The sequence below is a fragment of the Manis pentadactyla genome, chromosome 7, assembly GCF_030020395.1.
Source record: "Manis pentadactyla isolate mManPen7 chromosome 7, mManPen7.hap1, whole genome shotgun sequence".
NCBI classification, from domain to species: domain Eukaryota; kingdom Metazoa; phylum Chordata; class Mammalia; order Pholidota; family Manidae; genus Manis; species Manis pentadactyla.
In genome coordinates, this window is record NC_080025.1 from 134,597,409 (window position 1) to 134,613,380 (window position 15,972).

The following is a 15,972-nucleotide window of genomic DNA, read 5'->3' on the forward strand; positions in this document are numbered from 1 at the left end:
TCCCCACCCTGTTTCTAAGGTTCAAGCTCCTTAAATGTTTGGCCATTTTTTGTGTAACTTCTGACGTGTGTGTGTGTGTGTGTGTGTGTGTGTGTGTGTGTGTGTGTGTGTGTGTGTATGGGGTGGAGGGAGAATCGAAAAATAATTCAATTTATGAATCACCTGGACATCAGTATTGAGATTTATTTTTATTTCTTGTAATGATGCTCTATTTATGCAATAACAATTTTCAAATATTTTCTATATATTAATTCCCTAGAGAACGAATGAACCATTTCTAGTCACTAAGCAGCAAGCCACTGACTTTAATTTCACCATATTTCACTGGGGAAATCCTGTAAAAATTTTCGACTTGCAAGAGAACCTTCCCCCACATTTTTCATGCTCCATCACTCACCCCCGAGATGAGTGAATTCAGGTGACAAAATCCACGCTGCCGCCACAGCATTTTTTATACATTTTTCCATTTTAAAAATTGTTTTCTTGTTTGCTCTTCACTGTCTACTTTGTCATCCTCTGAACCTCCCACCATATTTACTCCCGCTACAGGACCCCCCATCTTCAGTACTGGAACGAGTTTCGAAGCAGCTACTTAATTATCCGCGTGGGTTAGGCACGGTGGAGCTCCACCCCATAGGAGGAGCTAACAGAAGCGGACCGAATTAGGCGGCGGGTAGTTAACAAATGAACCCTTAATCTTTTCAGAGGAGCCAAACACACACAAAGGCCCAATCAGAGGCCGCGGTTCTAGACTTCTGAGGGGCGGGGCTAGACAAGCGCCCTCCCACCTCTCAGCCTCCCGCCGCTGCCGTCGGAGCCTCGCGGGCTGCGGCAGGCCCCGCCCCCAGGCCAGGCGCGGCGGCTATTGGGCAGCGCGCTCCTCTGCGTAGCTTCAGTTGCTGGGAGAGGGAGGGTGGGGGCGGGGCCAGAGCCGGGCGTGGGGACCCCCAGAGGAAGGCTGGGAGGCTAGGGCGGGCTGTGTGGATTCGACGAGCTCCACGGCGGTTGGCGAAGCTCACGAGGCGCAGCCTCCTCGGTACGAGGAACGGTTGCCGCTGACAGATACCTTTCTTCCGGCCGCGCCACCCGGGAGGCGGATCGCCGGGGCCTGAGAAGGCTTCCTCGGCCCGGCGCTGCCTCCCCCCTCCTCCCTCGGGTCACCGGAGCTGTCTGGGAGGAGGAGGAGGAGGAGGTCGTCGGGGGCGGGGGCGGCGGCAGGCGGCTGCAGGCGGGGACCTCGCTCCCCCTTCCCCGGAGGCAGCGGCGGCCGGGACAGGACAATGGAGGTGGCTGTGGAGAAGGCGGCGACGGCGGCCGCCGTGGCGGCGGCCGCCGCGGGGCCCCCGGCAGCGCCGAGCGGGGAGAACGAGGCCGAGAGTCGGCAGGTCCCGGACTCGGAGCGCGGAGGCGAGGCGGCCCGGCTCAACCTGTTGGACACTTGCGCCGTGTGCCACCAGAACATCCAGAGCCGGGCGCCCAAGCTGCTGCCCTGTCTGCACTCCTTCTGCCAGCGCTGCCTGCCCGCGCCCCAGCGCTACCTCATGCTGCCGGCGCCCATGCTGGGCTCGGCCGAGACCCCGCCGCCCGTCCCTGCCCCCGGCTCGTTGGTCAGCGGCTCCTCACCGTTCGCCACCCAAGGTGAGAGCCGGCCGCCGGCGCGGGGGAGCCTGAGGAGGGGCTCGGGGCGGCGGGCACCCTTGTGCGGCGCGACCCGCTGTCATGTCGCCGCCGCCCGGGGTGCGCGGCGGGGTAGGGGCGGGGAGGAGGGTCTGCGTTGGCGGCGGTGACATGGAGGGCCCGCGAGCTCTGCAGCGTGCCGCGCGCCCCGCGAGCAACTTCCACGGGCGCTGCGGACTTGCGCGTCTGCCCCTCGGCATTCCCCTCCAGGGTGGGTGGCTCATCGACCAGCACTTTTGAAAACCTCTTTCGGAGTCTAGTCCGCTGTAGTGTGCATCTCCGGTTCTTTGCCGACTGCATCTAATTAACTGCTGCTACCCTCTGCCTCTCCAAAGCTTTGTCCAGGTCCATATGATCCTAATCATCTTATATACCCCCACGTTATTTGAGCTGGAGGGGGGAGGGGACGAATGAAGATGAAGGGATGGTGACTTTCTTTGATGATTGATGACAGATCGGAGGCCGTCTATTTCCTATCTTGCATGTTTTGGATTCTTTACCTTAATGAGTCCCCAGTTCTCTTCTCTCCCTTCTGGTGGGGACAAAGGAACTAAGAGACGGTGTTTTGTTGTCTTTCTCTTCCGAAGTTTTTATTTTAAGGCGGTTAAGAGAAATAGAACAAAGTGATTTTTGTTGCAGGGTTTTCTTGTATTTTGTAGACAACAGCTGGAAATGTTGAAGTTACTGTTCTCTTTGTGGTGTTTGTTACTGTATAATGAGACTTTTGATAGGTAGTCCCATTGCTAACGTTAACAGGTTTGGAACATTTGAAGTTCGAGTACAGTACTTATTTGTTTCTGGTAGAATACTTGAAGTTTTTTAATTTTAGTGTTACAAATACTTGAGCACCTTTTTAAAAAAATACGAAGTAACTGCGAAAAAGAAATAATTCATTTTAAATGTATACTTCCTTTTTAGAGGGACTGGGAGACTTAAGTTGAGATAAATGCTAATTAAATAATTGAGCTATGTCAAGAGGTATGTGAAATTGGTGCTCTAAATACACTGTAGTGTTAGACTCCTCATTTAATTATGTGTTAGCAGCAGTATCTAGTTGAGGGAGACAATTTTCCATGGGTCTCTTTACATTTTTGCAGGTCTTGCCAGCCCAGGTACTGACTGCCCTTTGTTTCTATTTTTAAAGGATGTTTGTATAGGGAACAGTTGGAACACAGAGTGTCTCCCACCAGAGCAAAGAGCAGATGTGCCATGTGGCCCAGTATAATGAAGATAAATGTCTCCTTCTGGAGAAAAAGGCAGGCATGATTATTGCCCACCATAAAATATGAGGGTTCCCCAAGCTTAGGTTTCTTCTCTTGTAAGACAACCCATTGCCTGTGCAGGTGTCAACTGGCTCTCTGCCCCTTGCCTGGTGGGACCTGGGGCTCTGGGAACCAGTGCAAAAATGTTGATGCTTTGGCTTATGTTATTACTTTAAGCAGTAAATTGCCCTTTTGTCTCTGACTCCTGAGTCTCATGTCTTTTACCAGCATCCCTGGTAAGCTAGCTTGCCAGTAGGATAAAATCTCAGATCCTTCACACTAGTCTGCTCTGATGTGGCTCACCTGTTGGAAAGCTAGTGCAAGTGAAACTTAAGTCTCAGTTGTTAATTTTTAGACACATTTAAGGCTTTTTTATATTTTAAATGGTTAAACAGGCCAGCAGTCAATTAGGACCTGAATTTTGCATCTAGAATTAAGATTTATTGTGTGCCTGGCCGTGACATTTAGACCTGAGTGAATGAGAACATGGGTGGTAAAAGCTCTGATCCTTAATTCTGAGACAAGTTTGCAATTCCAGATTTCTCAAAATGTTCTTTATAATTCCAGTCTTCAGATATATCTTTTATCTTTATATTGTAAGTAAGAGTTCAAGGAAAGCATTTAAATTTGAAGATAAAGTTTGTGTTTTTATACTAAGATAAAAAGCTTTAACAAGTCCATACTTTACTATATACCTCTTAAAAAAAAGATGGTTGACTTCAGTAAATTAAAAATACTGCTATCTTAATTGACTTGGCTGTTTTCTCCCTTCCTCTCTCCTTGCAAACTTACTCTAATAGTAGCTGAAGCAAAAGTTTAGACAGTACATTTCAGAACTAAATAAATAGGGCTCATTTGAAGATCTGTTCTTTATTCTTACACTGAACTTGTGGGTACAGCCATCGTGGGTCAATCTACAATAACTACAGGAGCTAAGCAGGTAATTGAGATGGAGCACTATGCACCTGGGGGTAAAATAACAGAATGGTGGTAAGTGAAAGGGAGAGGGATCAAACTGTCATGTGAGAGCGCAGGACCAGTGTTGAAGGATCTTTTATGTTTTCTTTTAAGGTAAGTCTGAAGTCTGGATTTTTGTGTAAAATTTCTCTAGTATTAAATAGTGGCAATAATTTTCAAAATATGTGTGCATATATACATACATACACATACACACGCATACACGTATATTGGCGCACACACACACATATATAGGCCCATTCTGTAGCCAAACAAAACGATTTCTGTTGAGGCCATATATCATGTTGCAGTGACACTCTTCCCTTTTAGATTTAGATACAGGTTTCCAAATTTTAACTACTTGAATCACCTAGTATACTTGTTAAAAAATTTATATATGTAGGCCCACCCCCAGAGAGCCCACTTTGGCATTTATTTTAGAATTCTAGAGTATAATATTAAAATGTTTCTTTAGCTCAAGCAGTATTATATTCCAAAGTACAGGTAATCATAAGAGAATTATTTAGAAAATTATAACCAGAATTCAAGGTATAGAGTAGTAGTTCTCAATACATAATTTCCCTTTCTATTAAACACTTTTTGGTGCTCCCTTTGTTATTCTAAATGATATTTATAGAAAACAAATCCTCTCTAACATATTTAACAAACCAAGATAGTGCTTGGTTTTAAAGGCAAATAAAGCTAACTTACACAAAAAAGTATTATGATTCATAAACTCTCAGACACAATTACACTAGCCACCAAGCCCCCATTGAGAACACCGGTCTAAAATTGTCCTTTTCTAAGGCTACCAGTTAGAAGGTGTGAGGGTGAGTGACCACAAGCTAAAGTTGGATGACTGCCTCAGTTTTGACTGTCATTTTCTTAGTGTATGCAGTTATATCCAGGAAAGAGAGAAGAGCTTAGAAAAACAGATTCTTTAGTTATATGAGGTCAGAAGACAAATTGATCTTGGAGAAATGTTACAACATTGTGCAGTATTTGGTGGTATCATATATTTAGCCAAAGAGTAGCAAACCCTAAAAAATACTGAGATCATACTTTTCTAAGAGGTCACATTATTTGTCCAGAGAGTAAAATATAAGAATCCATTGATTTTTAGAGACGTCTTCGCTAACTGGGGATCTATAAGACATGTAACTGCCAATTCTGGGAGCAGATTTATTTTGGTTCTTGGTGAAACTGTAAATCATCTGAAGAGTACAGGATACAATGATAAAAGATTAGTAGTATTTAAGTTCCATATTGTCTACATCAATTGTATTTCAAGTTATATATACAGTATTCACCTGTTAATTACTATTTTCAATTTGGATCATGAATATTTTTCGACAAGTTTTTATGTGGATATGCTTTCATTTCCTAGGGTAAATACTTAGCATTGGAATTTCTTGTTTGTATCATAAATGCATATTTACATTGGTTGTAACCTTTTGCATTCCTCCATCAATGTATGAGAGTTACAGTTGATTCACATCCTTGCCAATTTTGGTTATTGTTAGTCTTTGATTTTAGCCATTCTAGTATACGTGAAGGTGTAGCTCAATGTTTTAATTTTCATTTCCCTGATGACTAATGAGGAGCATCTTTTTCTGTGCTTATTGGCCATTCTTATCTCTTTTTTGATAAAATTCTGGTTTAAGTCTGTTGTACATTTTTAAAATTAGGTAGTTTGTCTTATTACTGTAAAGTAAAATTCTCTGTATACTGTATCCTGGTCCTTGTTAGATACATGTATTGCATGTATTTTTGCTCACTCCTGTAGCTTGCCTGTTCATTTTCTTGTCTTTTGAAGAGCTGGTTTGAAGATTTGGTTGAGTCTGGTTTATCAGGTTTCAGGTTTTTTTCTTTTATGGTTAATGATTTTTGTGTTCTATCTAACAATTCTGTGCCTACCCTATGTTTGCTAAGATTTTCTCCTGTCTTTTCTTTTCAGAATTTTTATAGTTTTTTCCTTATATATTTAGATCTGTAATCCATTTTGAGCCATTTTTGTGTAGGGTAAGGGTTGAGGTACATGTTTTTAACCATATGCTAAAGCATTATTTATTGGAAAGAATACTTTCTCCATTATATTACTTTGGAATTTTGTTGAAAGTCAATTGAGTACATATGTAGTTGTATTTCTAAACTCTGTTCTGTTCTATTGATCTAACCATTCAATACTAAATGATGTTTTTATTTCTGTAGTTTTTTAAGCAAATTGGACAATTTTGTTCTTTTCCAAATTGTTTTGGCTCTTTAAAGTCATTTGCATTTCTTTATAAATTTAGAATCAGCTTGTCAATTCCTTCACAAAAGCCTGCTATAATTTTGATTGGAATTTCATTGAATCTAGATACCACTTTGGGGAGAATATTAACAATACAATATTGACTGTTCCTATCCACGAAAATGTTTTATCTCCCACTTACTTAGATCTTTAATTTCTCTCAGCACTCTTTTATTGTGGTCTTGTGCAATTTTTGTGAAGTTTATTCTAAAATATTTTGTGATAATATTTAATGATACTGTAAGTGGTGTTTTTAAAAAATTCATTTCCAGTTATTGCTAGAATACTGAAATAAACAGTTGACTTTTATATATGATAGTATCCCTTTATTTGGTTAATGTAATTAATCTAGTAATTTTTGGTAGCTACGTTAGAATTTTCTACATAGACAGTCATGTTGCCTACAGGTAGTTTTGCTTCTTTCTTTCCATTCTTTATAATTTATTTTCTTTTAAGTCATTTTCTTTTACTGTATTAGCTAGAACCTCCAGTATGATACTGAATAGAAGTTTAATTTCAATGTTAAGTGAGAGATGATGTACTTACCTTATTCCTGATTGTAAGAGGAAAACATTTGGTTGTTCACCATTAGTATGTTAGCTCTGTTAGTTTTCTAAAGATGGCCATTATCAAAATTAAGTTCCCTTCTACTGCTAGTGTGCTCAGTTATCATGAATGGATGATTAATTTGGTATAAGCGTTTTTCATATCTATTAAAATCATCATTTTTTTTCTGTTATTGTGGTGAATTACATTGATTTTTGACGTTAAACTTATTTTGCATTCTTGGGATATACCCCATTTGGTCATGAGGTACTGTCGTTTCTGTATACTTCTGGATTTGATATGCTAGTACCTTAAGGATTTTTTCTTTTTATGTTAATGAGGAATATTGGTGATAAGAGTTGTCTTGTATCTTTATCTGATGTTGGTATCAAGGCAATACTGGACTCAAAATGTGTAAGGCATTCCCTCCATTTCTATTTTCTGAAAGAGTTTTTGTAAAATTAGTGTTAATTTCCTTAAACATTTGTCAGAATTCACCAATGAATCCTTCTGCACTTGAAGTTTTCTTTATGGGAAAGTTTTTAATTAGGAATTCAGTGTCTTTAATAGATACAGGTCTATTCAGATTTTCTGTTTCTTCTTGAATCCATTTCAATAAATTGTTCGAAGAAAATTGTCTCATCTAATTGATACATTTATTGGCATAAGTTTGCTCACAGTATTGATTTTATCCTTTTAAGGTTTTCATGAGTGGGTGATGTCCCCTCTTTTGTTTCTGCTATGTGTAATTCATGTTTACTCTCTTTCTTGGTTATTAGTAAGGGCTTATCAACTTGGCATTGTTAATTTTATTTATTATTTGTCTCTGTTTTAATGGTACAATTAGAATTCTAAGCATGGGTAGGCCACCTCGAACAAATTTTGTGTTGTGTTTTTATGAACATTCCACCAAAAATACTTAAAAATTTTTGTGATTTCTATTGACTGATGGGTTGCTTAGAAGTGTGTTAACTTGTAGGTATATGTGATATTTTTCTAGATAGCTTATTCCATTGTAATAAAAAAACACTCTTAAGATTTAGATCTTTTGAAGTTTATTGAAACATTTTATGATTTAGTATATCATCCATCTTGGTGAATGTTCTATATGCATTTGAAAAGAATTTGACTTCTAGAAGTTGGGTGTAGCGTTCTGTTAATGTCAGTTAGGTCGAGTTGGCTGATAGTGTATAAAAATCTATATCCTTACTGCTATTTGTTCTATCAGTTAGGAGGGAAGAATGTTAAAATCTTCAACCAGGATTATTCATTTTCTTCTTTATTCTTTTAATTTGGTTTGTTTTTACTGCAGGTATTTTAAAGCTTTGCTTTACAGATGAATTGCCTACCCTTTTTAACACTATGAAATGTCCTTTATTTCTCATGCCACTTTTTTTATGAAGTCTTATTTTAATATTAGCAATACCAGTTTTCTTATCTTTGTGTTTGGAGAATATGTTTTTCCATTCTTTTACTTTTAACCTTTGTATTAAGTGTGTCTCTTGTAGGCGGTGTGTAGTTGTGTATTGCTTTTTTATGCAAGCTGTAAATTTTTGCTTTTAATTGTTTAACCATTTGCATTTTAACTAATTATTAGTATGGTAGAGTTTAAGACAACCATCTTTTTATTTGTTTTCTCTTGTTCCTGTTGGGCCGTTAGTGTCATTGCTCCTTTCTCAATCCCTTAGCAGCTGCTCTTCAGTAAGCTTCCCAAAATCTCACTGTGCACATGTGTGGTAACCTTCAGCCAAGGACTTGGAGAAACCCAACATAGACTACTGGCACCCTCACTCTGTGCAGCTAGCTCCATTCTTTCCAGTGCTTATCTGTTTCACAGCCACAGATTCTCCTCTGGCTCCTTAGCTATGTTCTGCTTAGGCTCTAGCTCCATGTATCAAGGTCAGGAAATAATCCCGGCAGAAAATCAAGACATTTTAGGGACTCACCTCCTGAGTTCCCCTTTCTTAAGGCATCGGTGTCTTGCACTGCCTCTTGTCCCGTGCCTGAACACAGTTGCCTCATGTATTCTTCCCAGTTACATTGAATTGTTCATAGCAGGCAAACTTGTCTTGGTACTAGTTACTACTCTGTCTTGGTGGGAAGTTGTTATCAGAAGACCATTTTAAAATTGCATTGTACCTTTTTAAAATACACAAGTATGGATAATTTTAAATTTTGGTTCTTGTATCTTTAGATTTCTGTTTTTAATTTTTCTTAGATACCTCACAAAGTTAAACAGTCACCTGGATGCACACATCTCTCATTTCTTCCTGTAACCTTGACCCCCCTTTTTCAAATATTACTTTGGCATTTTCAGTTATAAACTAGACCAATATCTTTAAAATGGCTTTGTATGCCACATTGTGAGTTAAAATATAATCCTTTTAGGTGAGTGAAAACATTAGAACTGCTTTGCAAAAAATAAGCTTTAAAGTACTGCATATATAGATTGTCAGAGTCACATGAATAAATATGACAAATGGCACATTTCGTATGTGATATGCAAATTATCATGAGGGGGAGGAGTAAGGGCTGCTGCAAGTCCAAAAGGTACCTTTGTGTGAGTTAGAAATTCTAAGTGCCCTGTTAGCATAGATAGCATGGAGGGATACATGCTTTACAAAGTAGAATGCTTATTAATTCCCACTTGTCCTCTTAAATTAGGCAGTACCTTATGCGGTACAACCTATCAAACTGTACACAGCTGCCCTAGAGGTAATTGAATTTTTACACAGCAGACCCTATTTTGTACCCTCCCCCTCTAAATTGTAACATAATTTACCTGTGCCTGGATAAGTAGGTTTATGAATTTTAACATCCATTTTTAACTAAAATGACTTTCAAAATGTTGATGATCACTGTAGGCCATTACCAGGATGCTAATATAAAATCTTCTAATCTCAGTTTCTAGGAAAGTCCCATATGGAGGCCACTCACAAAAGCCCTTCAGTTTCAACAGTCTGAAAAGTCCCTAAATTGTAGGATGTAGGGCACATATGCAATAGCTGTAGAAAGTGATACCCAATTCCAGTGAGTAGCATAGAGTAATCTATGATCAAGATTGAATACTGATGGCTTGGCTCTTCCTCAGTTAGGAAAATACAGAAGTCTGAGCCTGAGTAATCAGGGCTGCTCATATTTGATGAGTTGTTTAGTTTTGTGTAGAGGGATAGATATTTGTCATTCCTGATACCTGACTATGAATCAGTGGTGGCTTAGCTGGCAAGGAGGTCCGTGTTCTGTAGAAGGCTATAACTGTTGCTGCCCCATTTTGTGTTTCATTTCATCAAGTGTATGGAGTTGATGGTGCTGTGATTCTTTTCTGCCAGTCTTAAATTATTTGAATCTTTGAAGTCTCATTTTCAGCTATGATAATTATAATACTCATTTGCCAGCATAATAACTTTAGAGAGGCAGAACTGACACTCTACAGGCTTTTTTCAGTCTTAATTCTGAAGTTAACATCAATGCTTATCTAACCAGATCTAGCAATAAGTGAGGCTAAAAGTTTCAAAATTAAAAAGAAGACTCTTTGAAAATAATCAGCAGTCCTTTATGTTAATGAACTGTTCTTCAAGTGTATAGTAGATCTTGGGCCATTAGTTGATAATAGTACGAAGCTATTGTGATGAAGAAGACATTTAAAAACATTTATTTCATATTGATTTCATTCTTTAAAAATGTCTCTTAGTAATTTATTATAAGATACACTAGTACTGTAGTATATGTACATAATATATATGTAGGGTGCATGTTCAAGTATTTGTGTTTAAAACACAGCACATAGCATATGGAGGTTCCTCAAAATGCTCAAAATAGAAGTACCATTTGACCCAGGAATTCCACTTCTAGGAATTTACCCCAAGAATGCAGCACTCCAGTTTGAAAAAGACAGATGCACGCCTATGTTTGTCACTGCACTATTTACAATAGCCAAGATATGGAAGCAACCTAAATATCCATCAGTAGAAGAAAGGATAAAGATGTGGTACATATACACAATGGAATATTACTCAGCCATAAGAAAAAAAACAGATCCTACCATTTGCAATAACATGGATGGAGCTAGAGGGTATTATGCTTAGTGAAATAAGCCAGGCGGAGAAAGACAAGTACCAAATGATTTCACTCATATGTGGAGTATAAGAACAAAGGAAAACTGAAGGAACAAAACAGCAGCAGAATCACAGAACCCAAGAATGGACTAACCGTTACCAAAGGGAAAGGGACTGGGGAGGATGGGTGGGAAGGGAGGGACAAGGGCGGGGAAAAAGAAAGGGGGCATTACAATTAGCACGTATAGTGTGGGGTGGGGCACGGGGAGGGCTGTACAACATGGAGAAGACAAGTAGTGATTTTACAGCATCTTACTACGCTGATGAACAGTGACTATGAAACGGATATGTGGGGGGAACTTAGTGAAGGGGGGAGCCTAGTAAACAATGTTCTTCATGTAATTGTAGATTAATGATACCAAAACAAAACAAAACAAAAAAACAAAGCACATGAGGTTCTACTGTATGTCTCTTTTTATTGGTGAATGGTGACTTATTTTTCTTATCTTCAACAGTCTTCTAGATTTGATTTATTATGTGCTATAACTTGTTTTTACTAATCTTCTCAGCTTTCCCACTCATCTTTAGATACAAAGTTCTACTTCTCTCACACTTCCATTTTGGTCTTCTGTGGTCTTCCCTTTGTTCCCTTCCCTTCTATTCTGGAGAATAGACTGAGGAGATCACCAAGGACAAGCTTCAGAAATTCTGATATGTAATGGCTACTATATAAGGTTGAACCTGCAAAGGAGACTGAGAAGAAGAGGTAGGAGAAAATCAGGAAAATGGTAATGTCATGGAAGTCAAGGAAAAAAACTATTAACAAAGAAAGGCAGCAGTTTTTCATAGTGATGTGTTCCTGCAAGGTCAAATAAGAGAGGCCAGAAACATTTCTGGTTAGCAACGTGGCAGTCATGCAAAAGCATGTCTTGAGAGGTAGAAGGGGAAACTATATTGGAGTGGGTTGAACAGTGAGTGGGAGGTAAAGAAATGTTGATGGAAACTCTGTAGACAAGTTTACTTTTGAAGGGGAGGAAACGGATAAGGAAATACCTGGGGAGCAAAAAAATACAGAATTGAGGAAGATTTCTTTTTTATAAATAAAAAATGCTTAAGCATGTTTAAATGAAAGTGAAATGGAACCCCTCAAGTGAGCTATTTATTGCATATACAAAAGAAGCAATTTGTGAGTTTGTGAGGCTTCTAAGAAGGCAGGAGAGGACTGACACCGGGCCAGGTGTTACTGGGACACAGGCACATAGAGCTCAAGGCCCTGGTAAGTTGTAGTCAAGAGGGACTTAGGGTGAAGGCTTCTCAGTAAACAAGCCACACCCTGAACACCTGAAAAATAAGGGAGTTTTTTCCATCTGAACCCAGATTGCTTTAGCAACAAGCCCCCGATAATCATAAATTTCTCTGTGTTTGTGCTCATAAACCCTAGACACTGCAGCCCTAAGGCATCCTCCCTTGGAGCCCCTCCTGATTAGCAAGAGTCTTGTCCTTCCTTTACGCTCCTCATTAAAAGCTTTGCTGGTTGCTCTGTACTCTGTCGCCTCTGAGACATGATCCAGGGAAGAATAGTAACTCCTCCAGCGGTAACAATCCAGAGAATAGACGGAGAGATTGGTGACTTTGGATAGGAGGATAATTTTTTAAATTATGAACAGAGAAAGTAAGAGTCAGTGTAAGTATAGAAGGTTTGTGTGTCCTTCAGTGGGTGGCATTTCCCATTAAAATGTAATATGATTGCAGATCATATTGAGGCCTGCCTGTTTGCTGCCAAACATCATAAATGTGTAGTTGGTATCTGTCAGCCTTCTTATAATGCTACCCAGCACCTTCCCCAAGAAGCAGAGTATTTTAGGGCATGGCTACTCAAAAGTGTGGTCCACCAACTGTTAATAGAGGTCTGAATTGAGACAAGGAGTTTGCCACAGGCAAGTCAGAGGGAGCTGGGACAGCCTGGTTCCTGAGGTTCTTGGAAGTATTCAGTGAAAGAACAAAGCCACACACTGAGATGACACTGCTGCAAATAAACACAAGTAAGGAATTCAGGGGTAAGAAAGAAAAAGGTTCAGATACATCTGAGAGGGGGTGCTGGCAGAGGTAGATCTCAGAAAGTGTTAGAAAAGTCGTTATACCAAGGTACCGTTGGTTTGAATACTTTGTGGTAATGACATAATAGGAAACACTGGAATTCTGAGTCTAGGAAAGTAATCTTAGCTTGTTTACAACTCCTACATAGGAAACCTCTTATAATTACAAGAAAACCCATTCCACTGTAATGTGAGTTTCAGAAAGTAGTGTAGTTTTACACTATTCAAAGATGTTTGTTGTAAGAAAAAAGAGGACAACAGCTTTGTGAATGATAGGTCTAAAGAAATGAAGGTAGCAGCATACTTAGTTCTTAAAGTAGAAATATAATGAAATCTATTTTTAGAAAATGAACTGGGAAAATAACAGTATGTTATGAAAAAACAAACCAGAATTACACAAGTGTAGAAATGAGCTCCTGTGCTATAGGAGGTCATGAAAAGAAAAACTGGTGGAGTTAAGGAATGAATTAGAAGTATTTCAGAAGTGAAAAAGAAACAAAATGCTTGAATGAATAGACTCTGTAGAAAGTACCATAAGAGAAACAAAAGGTGGAAAAAGACATGTGGAAGCAAACAAGAGAGAAAAGAAAATAATACAGTGACAAGAAGTTCTTATATAGACATACACACAAGTACATGAACATTTGTAATAGTACCTGAAGAATACCAAAACAAGAGATCAGAAAACTAAAAAATAAAAATTACAATCTAGGAAAATGTTAAAAGGAAGATAAACATCTGTATTAAAAGGGTTCACCATGTACCTTCGAAAATCAAAACAGAACAGCCATCACCAAAATATGTTCCAGGGCTTTTAAGAAAAAAAGTGTATAATACTTTGGGCATCTCTATAAAAAGACTACATCATTGTCAGATTATCATTAGATTCTCCAACACCAGCACTTGAGTGCAGAAGACCATGGAGTAAAGATTTAAAGAAAGAAATTGTGAATTGAGACATATCCAGCCAACTGATCTTCTAGAATAAAGACCACATGTAAGAACCTGAAGAGCATTATTCCTATGAGCCCTTCCTAAGAATATTAGATTTGGCACTTTTTATTTATTTCTCACTTTCCTATACTTTGTTTTTTTTTTTCCCTGACCCATATGAGAGTAAGTAGTAAACATTGTGGCCCTTCTGCCCTCTATGTCAGTGTGTCTCTGAAAAATAGAGATTTTTAGAAAGTTTTCTTAAGCTTTATTGAGAGAAGATTAATATGTCTTTAAAACATACAAGTTGATGAGTTTTAATGCAAAGGTAATGTCATATATAACCACAGTGTAATTACCAAATTGAGGGAATTTGACATTGATAGACCACTGTTATCTAATACATAATCCATATTCAGATTTTGTCAGTTGTCCAGGTAATGTTCATCACAGGAGTTTTCTTTTTCAAGGAGGTTGTAGGGAAAAGGAAGATTGGTTAGGTCTTTACTGGGGGAGCCTCTCAAGTCACTGACCAAGGGAACAAGCTCTGCCAAAAAACAGACCATTAACAGACTGTTAGGAGAGTTTAACTCTTCATAATGTACTCAGTTCTGGCAGTTCTGGGAACATTGGAACAGCCAATTATCTTGCAAGGTTGCATGAAATCATAATAAATGAGGCTTATGTAACAATAGTTACATAAGATGTTTGTGCAAGAATATAAAGCAGGAGCTCTAGGGCAACGCCCCAAAGCCTCACCTGTGGAGTGGACACACTGCCCCGGATCATTGTCCCACCGAGGCTCTGGGGTGGCTGTTACCAGGGCTTCCCAGCAGGTGCAACTCGGATGCTGCCTACTTGGTTTGGTGAAGTTTTTACTCTTTCTTTCTTCTTACTTATCTGCTTTCTTGCCTTAGGATTTTATAATAAAACTCAAAATTTTGACAATATTCTTGTATGTGGTTTTATTTCTGTCTGATCAGATCCTCAAATCTCATTTTGAGCAATACAGGGGTGGGGCAATCTTGTGGGGATTCAGGGCACAGATTGCCAGCATGTTCCATGGAGTATATTTAGCAAGTTCTAGAGGGTCAATTTCCAGCAAATTCCACTGGTGCAACACCTAAGTGTTAGACCTGGCTGTGTCTTCTCCAACAAGGTCTGATACCAGTCCTACAGGGAAAGTTCTTGGGCACTCTGTCTTAGCTGTAGAGGTAGTGGATACCATAATATTGTATCATATCTGCTATTACACCTATATTCTTTAGGATTCTCCTAACTTCTTATTGGCTAGTCCTTGTTACTTGAATTCCTTGATGTAGTTAATAATATTAAATTAGTTATTTATGGTAAACTGTCACTTTTCAAACAATGTGTGGTTTTTCTCTCACTATATCCAGACTAATGTATCATTCTTGGCAAAAGTGATGTGTCCCTTTCACTGCTTTACATTGGAAAACTGATCTCGGTCTGTCCCATTACTGTTAATGTTGGATTTGATCATTTGTATAAGGTGGTGAACTGCCAGATTTATCCACACTAAAGGTGTCTTTTTCCCCCTTTGTAATTATTAAGTAACTTCTTGGGAGACACTTTGAGGTCTATGTGAATATTCTGTTCTCAAAAATCTTAGATTGGCATCCTCTGATTCTTGCCTAAATCAGTTATTACTGTGCTGTTGCAAAAGGATGACTTTTCTATCATTCTATCATTTCTATTTTTCTATCATGTTTTTATTAGTTCATAGTCTACTGTATGGATGACGTTCTCCTTCTCCATTATCATTATGGGCTTATGAAATGTTATTTAATATGTTATAAGCCATTCTTTTCATTGTTTATTTTGATAACCAAGTTGTTCCATTTGGGCAGTGGAAACCCCTTCAAATTGATATCTTGTCTGTTGTCATGCCCATGTTGATTTTTGAGCACTTCTTACTTTGTGGCAAAACAAAGAGTTTCTAGGTTCGTCTTACACTTTTTCTGTACCAGTCTTGGTCAATTCTCCAAGGAACCCTAATTCCTTATTTTGAAGAAATCCAATTTATTTTTTATCTAAGAAACTTTAACACACATTTTCTCCTTGAATTCATAGTTTTGTTACGTTAAGGTCTTGGTTCATTTTTTAAAAAAATTTTTATTAAGGTATTATTG

General features: G+C 38.9%; 1 protein-coding gene across 3 annotated transcripts in view; it reads left to right on the forward strand.

Moving 5' to 3' along the window:
* The first annotated feature begins 1,131 nt into the window (after nt 1–1,131).
* Nucleotides 1,132–15,972, forward strand: part of TRIM24 (tripartite motif containing 24) — a 125,338-nt gene continuing 110,497 nt past the window's right edge. For all 3 annotated transcript variants that reach the window (XM_036905511.2, XM_036905512.2, XM_057504800.1), the window contains exon 1: nt 1,132–1,638. In XM_036905511.2, the coding sequence (XP_036761406.2) occupies nt 1,281–1,638 (358 nt within the window). In that variant the 5' untranslated portion in view covers nt 1,132–1,280. The remainder of the gene's footprint in view (nt 1,639–15,972) is intronic.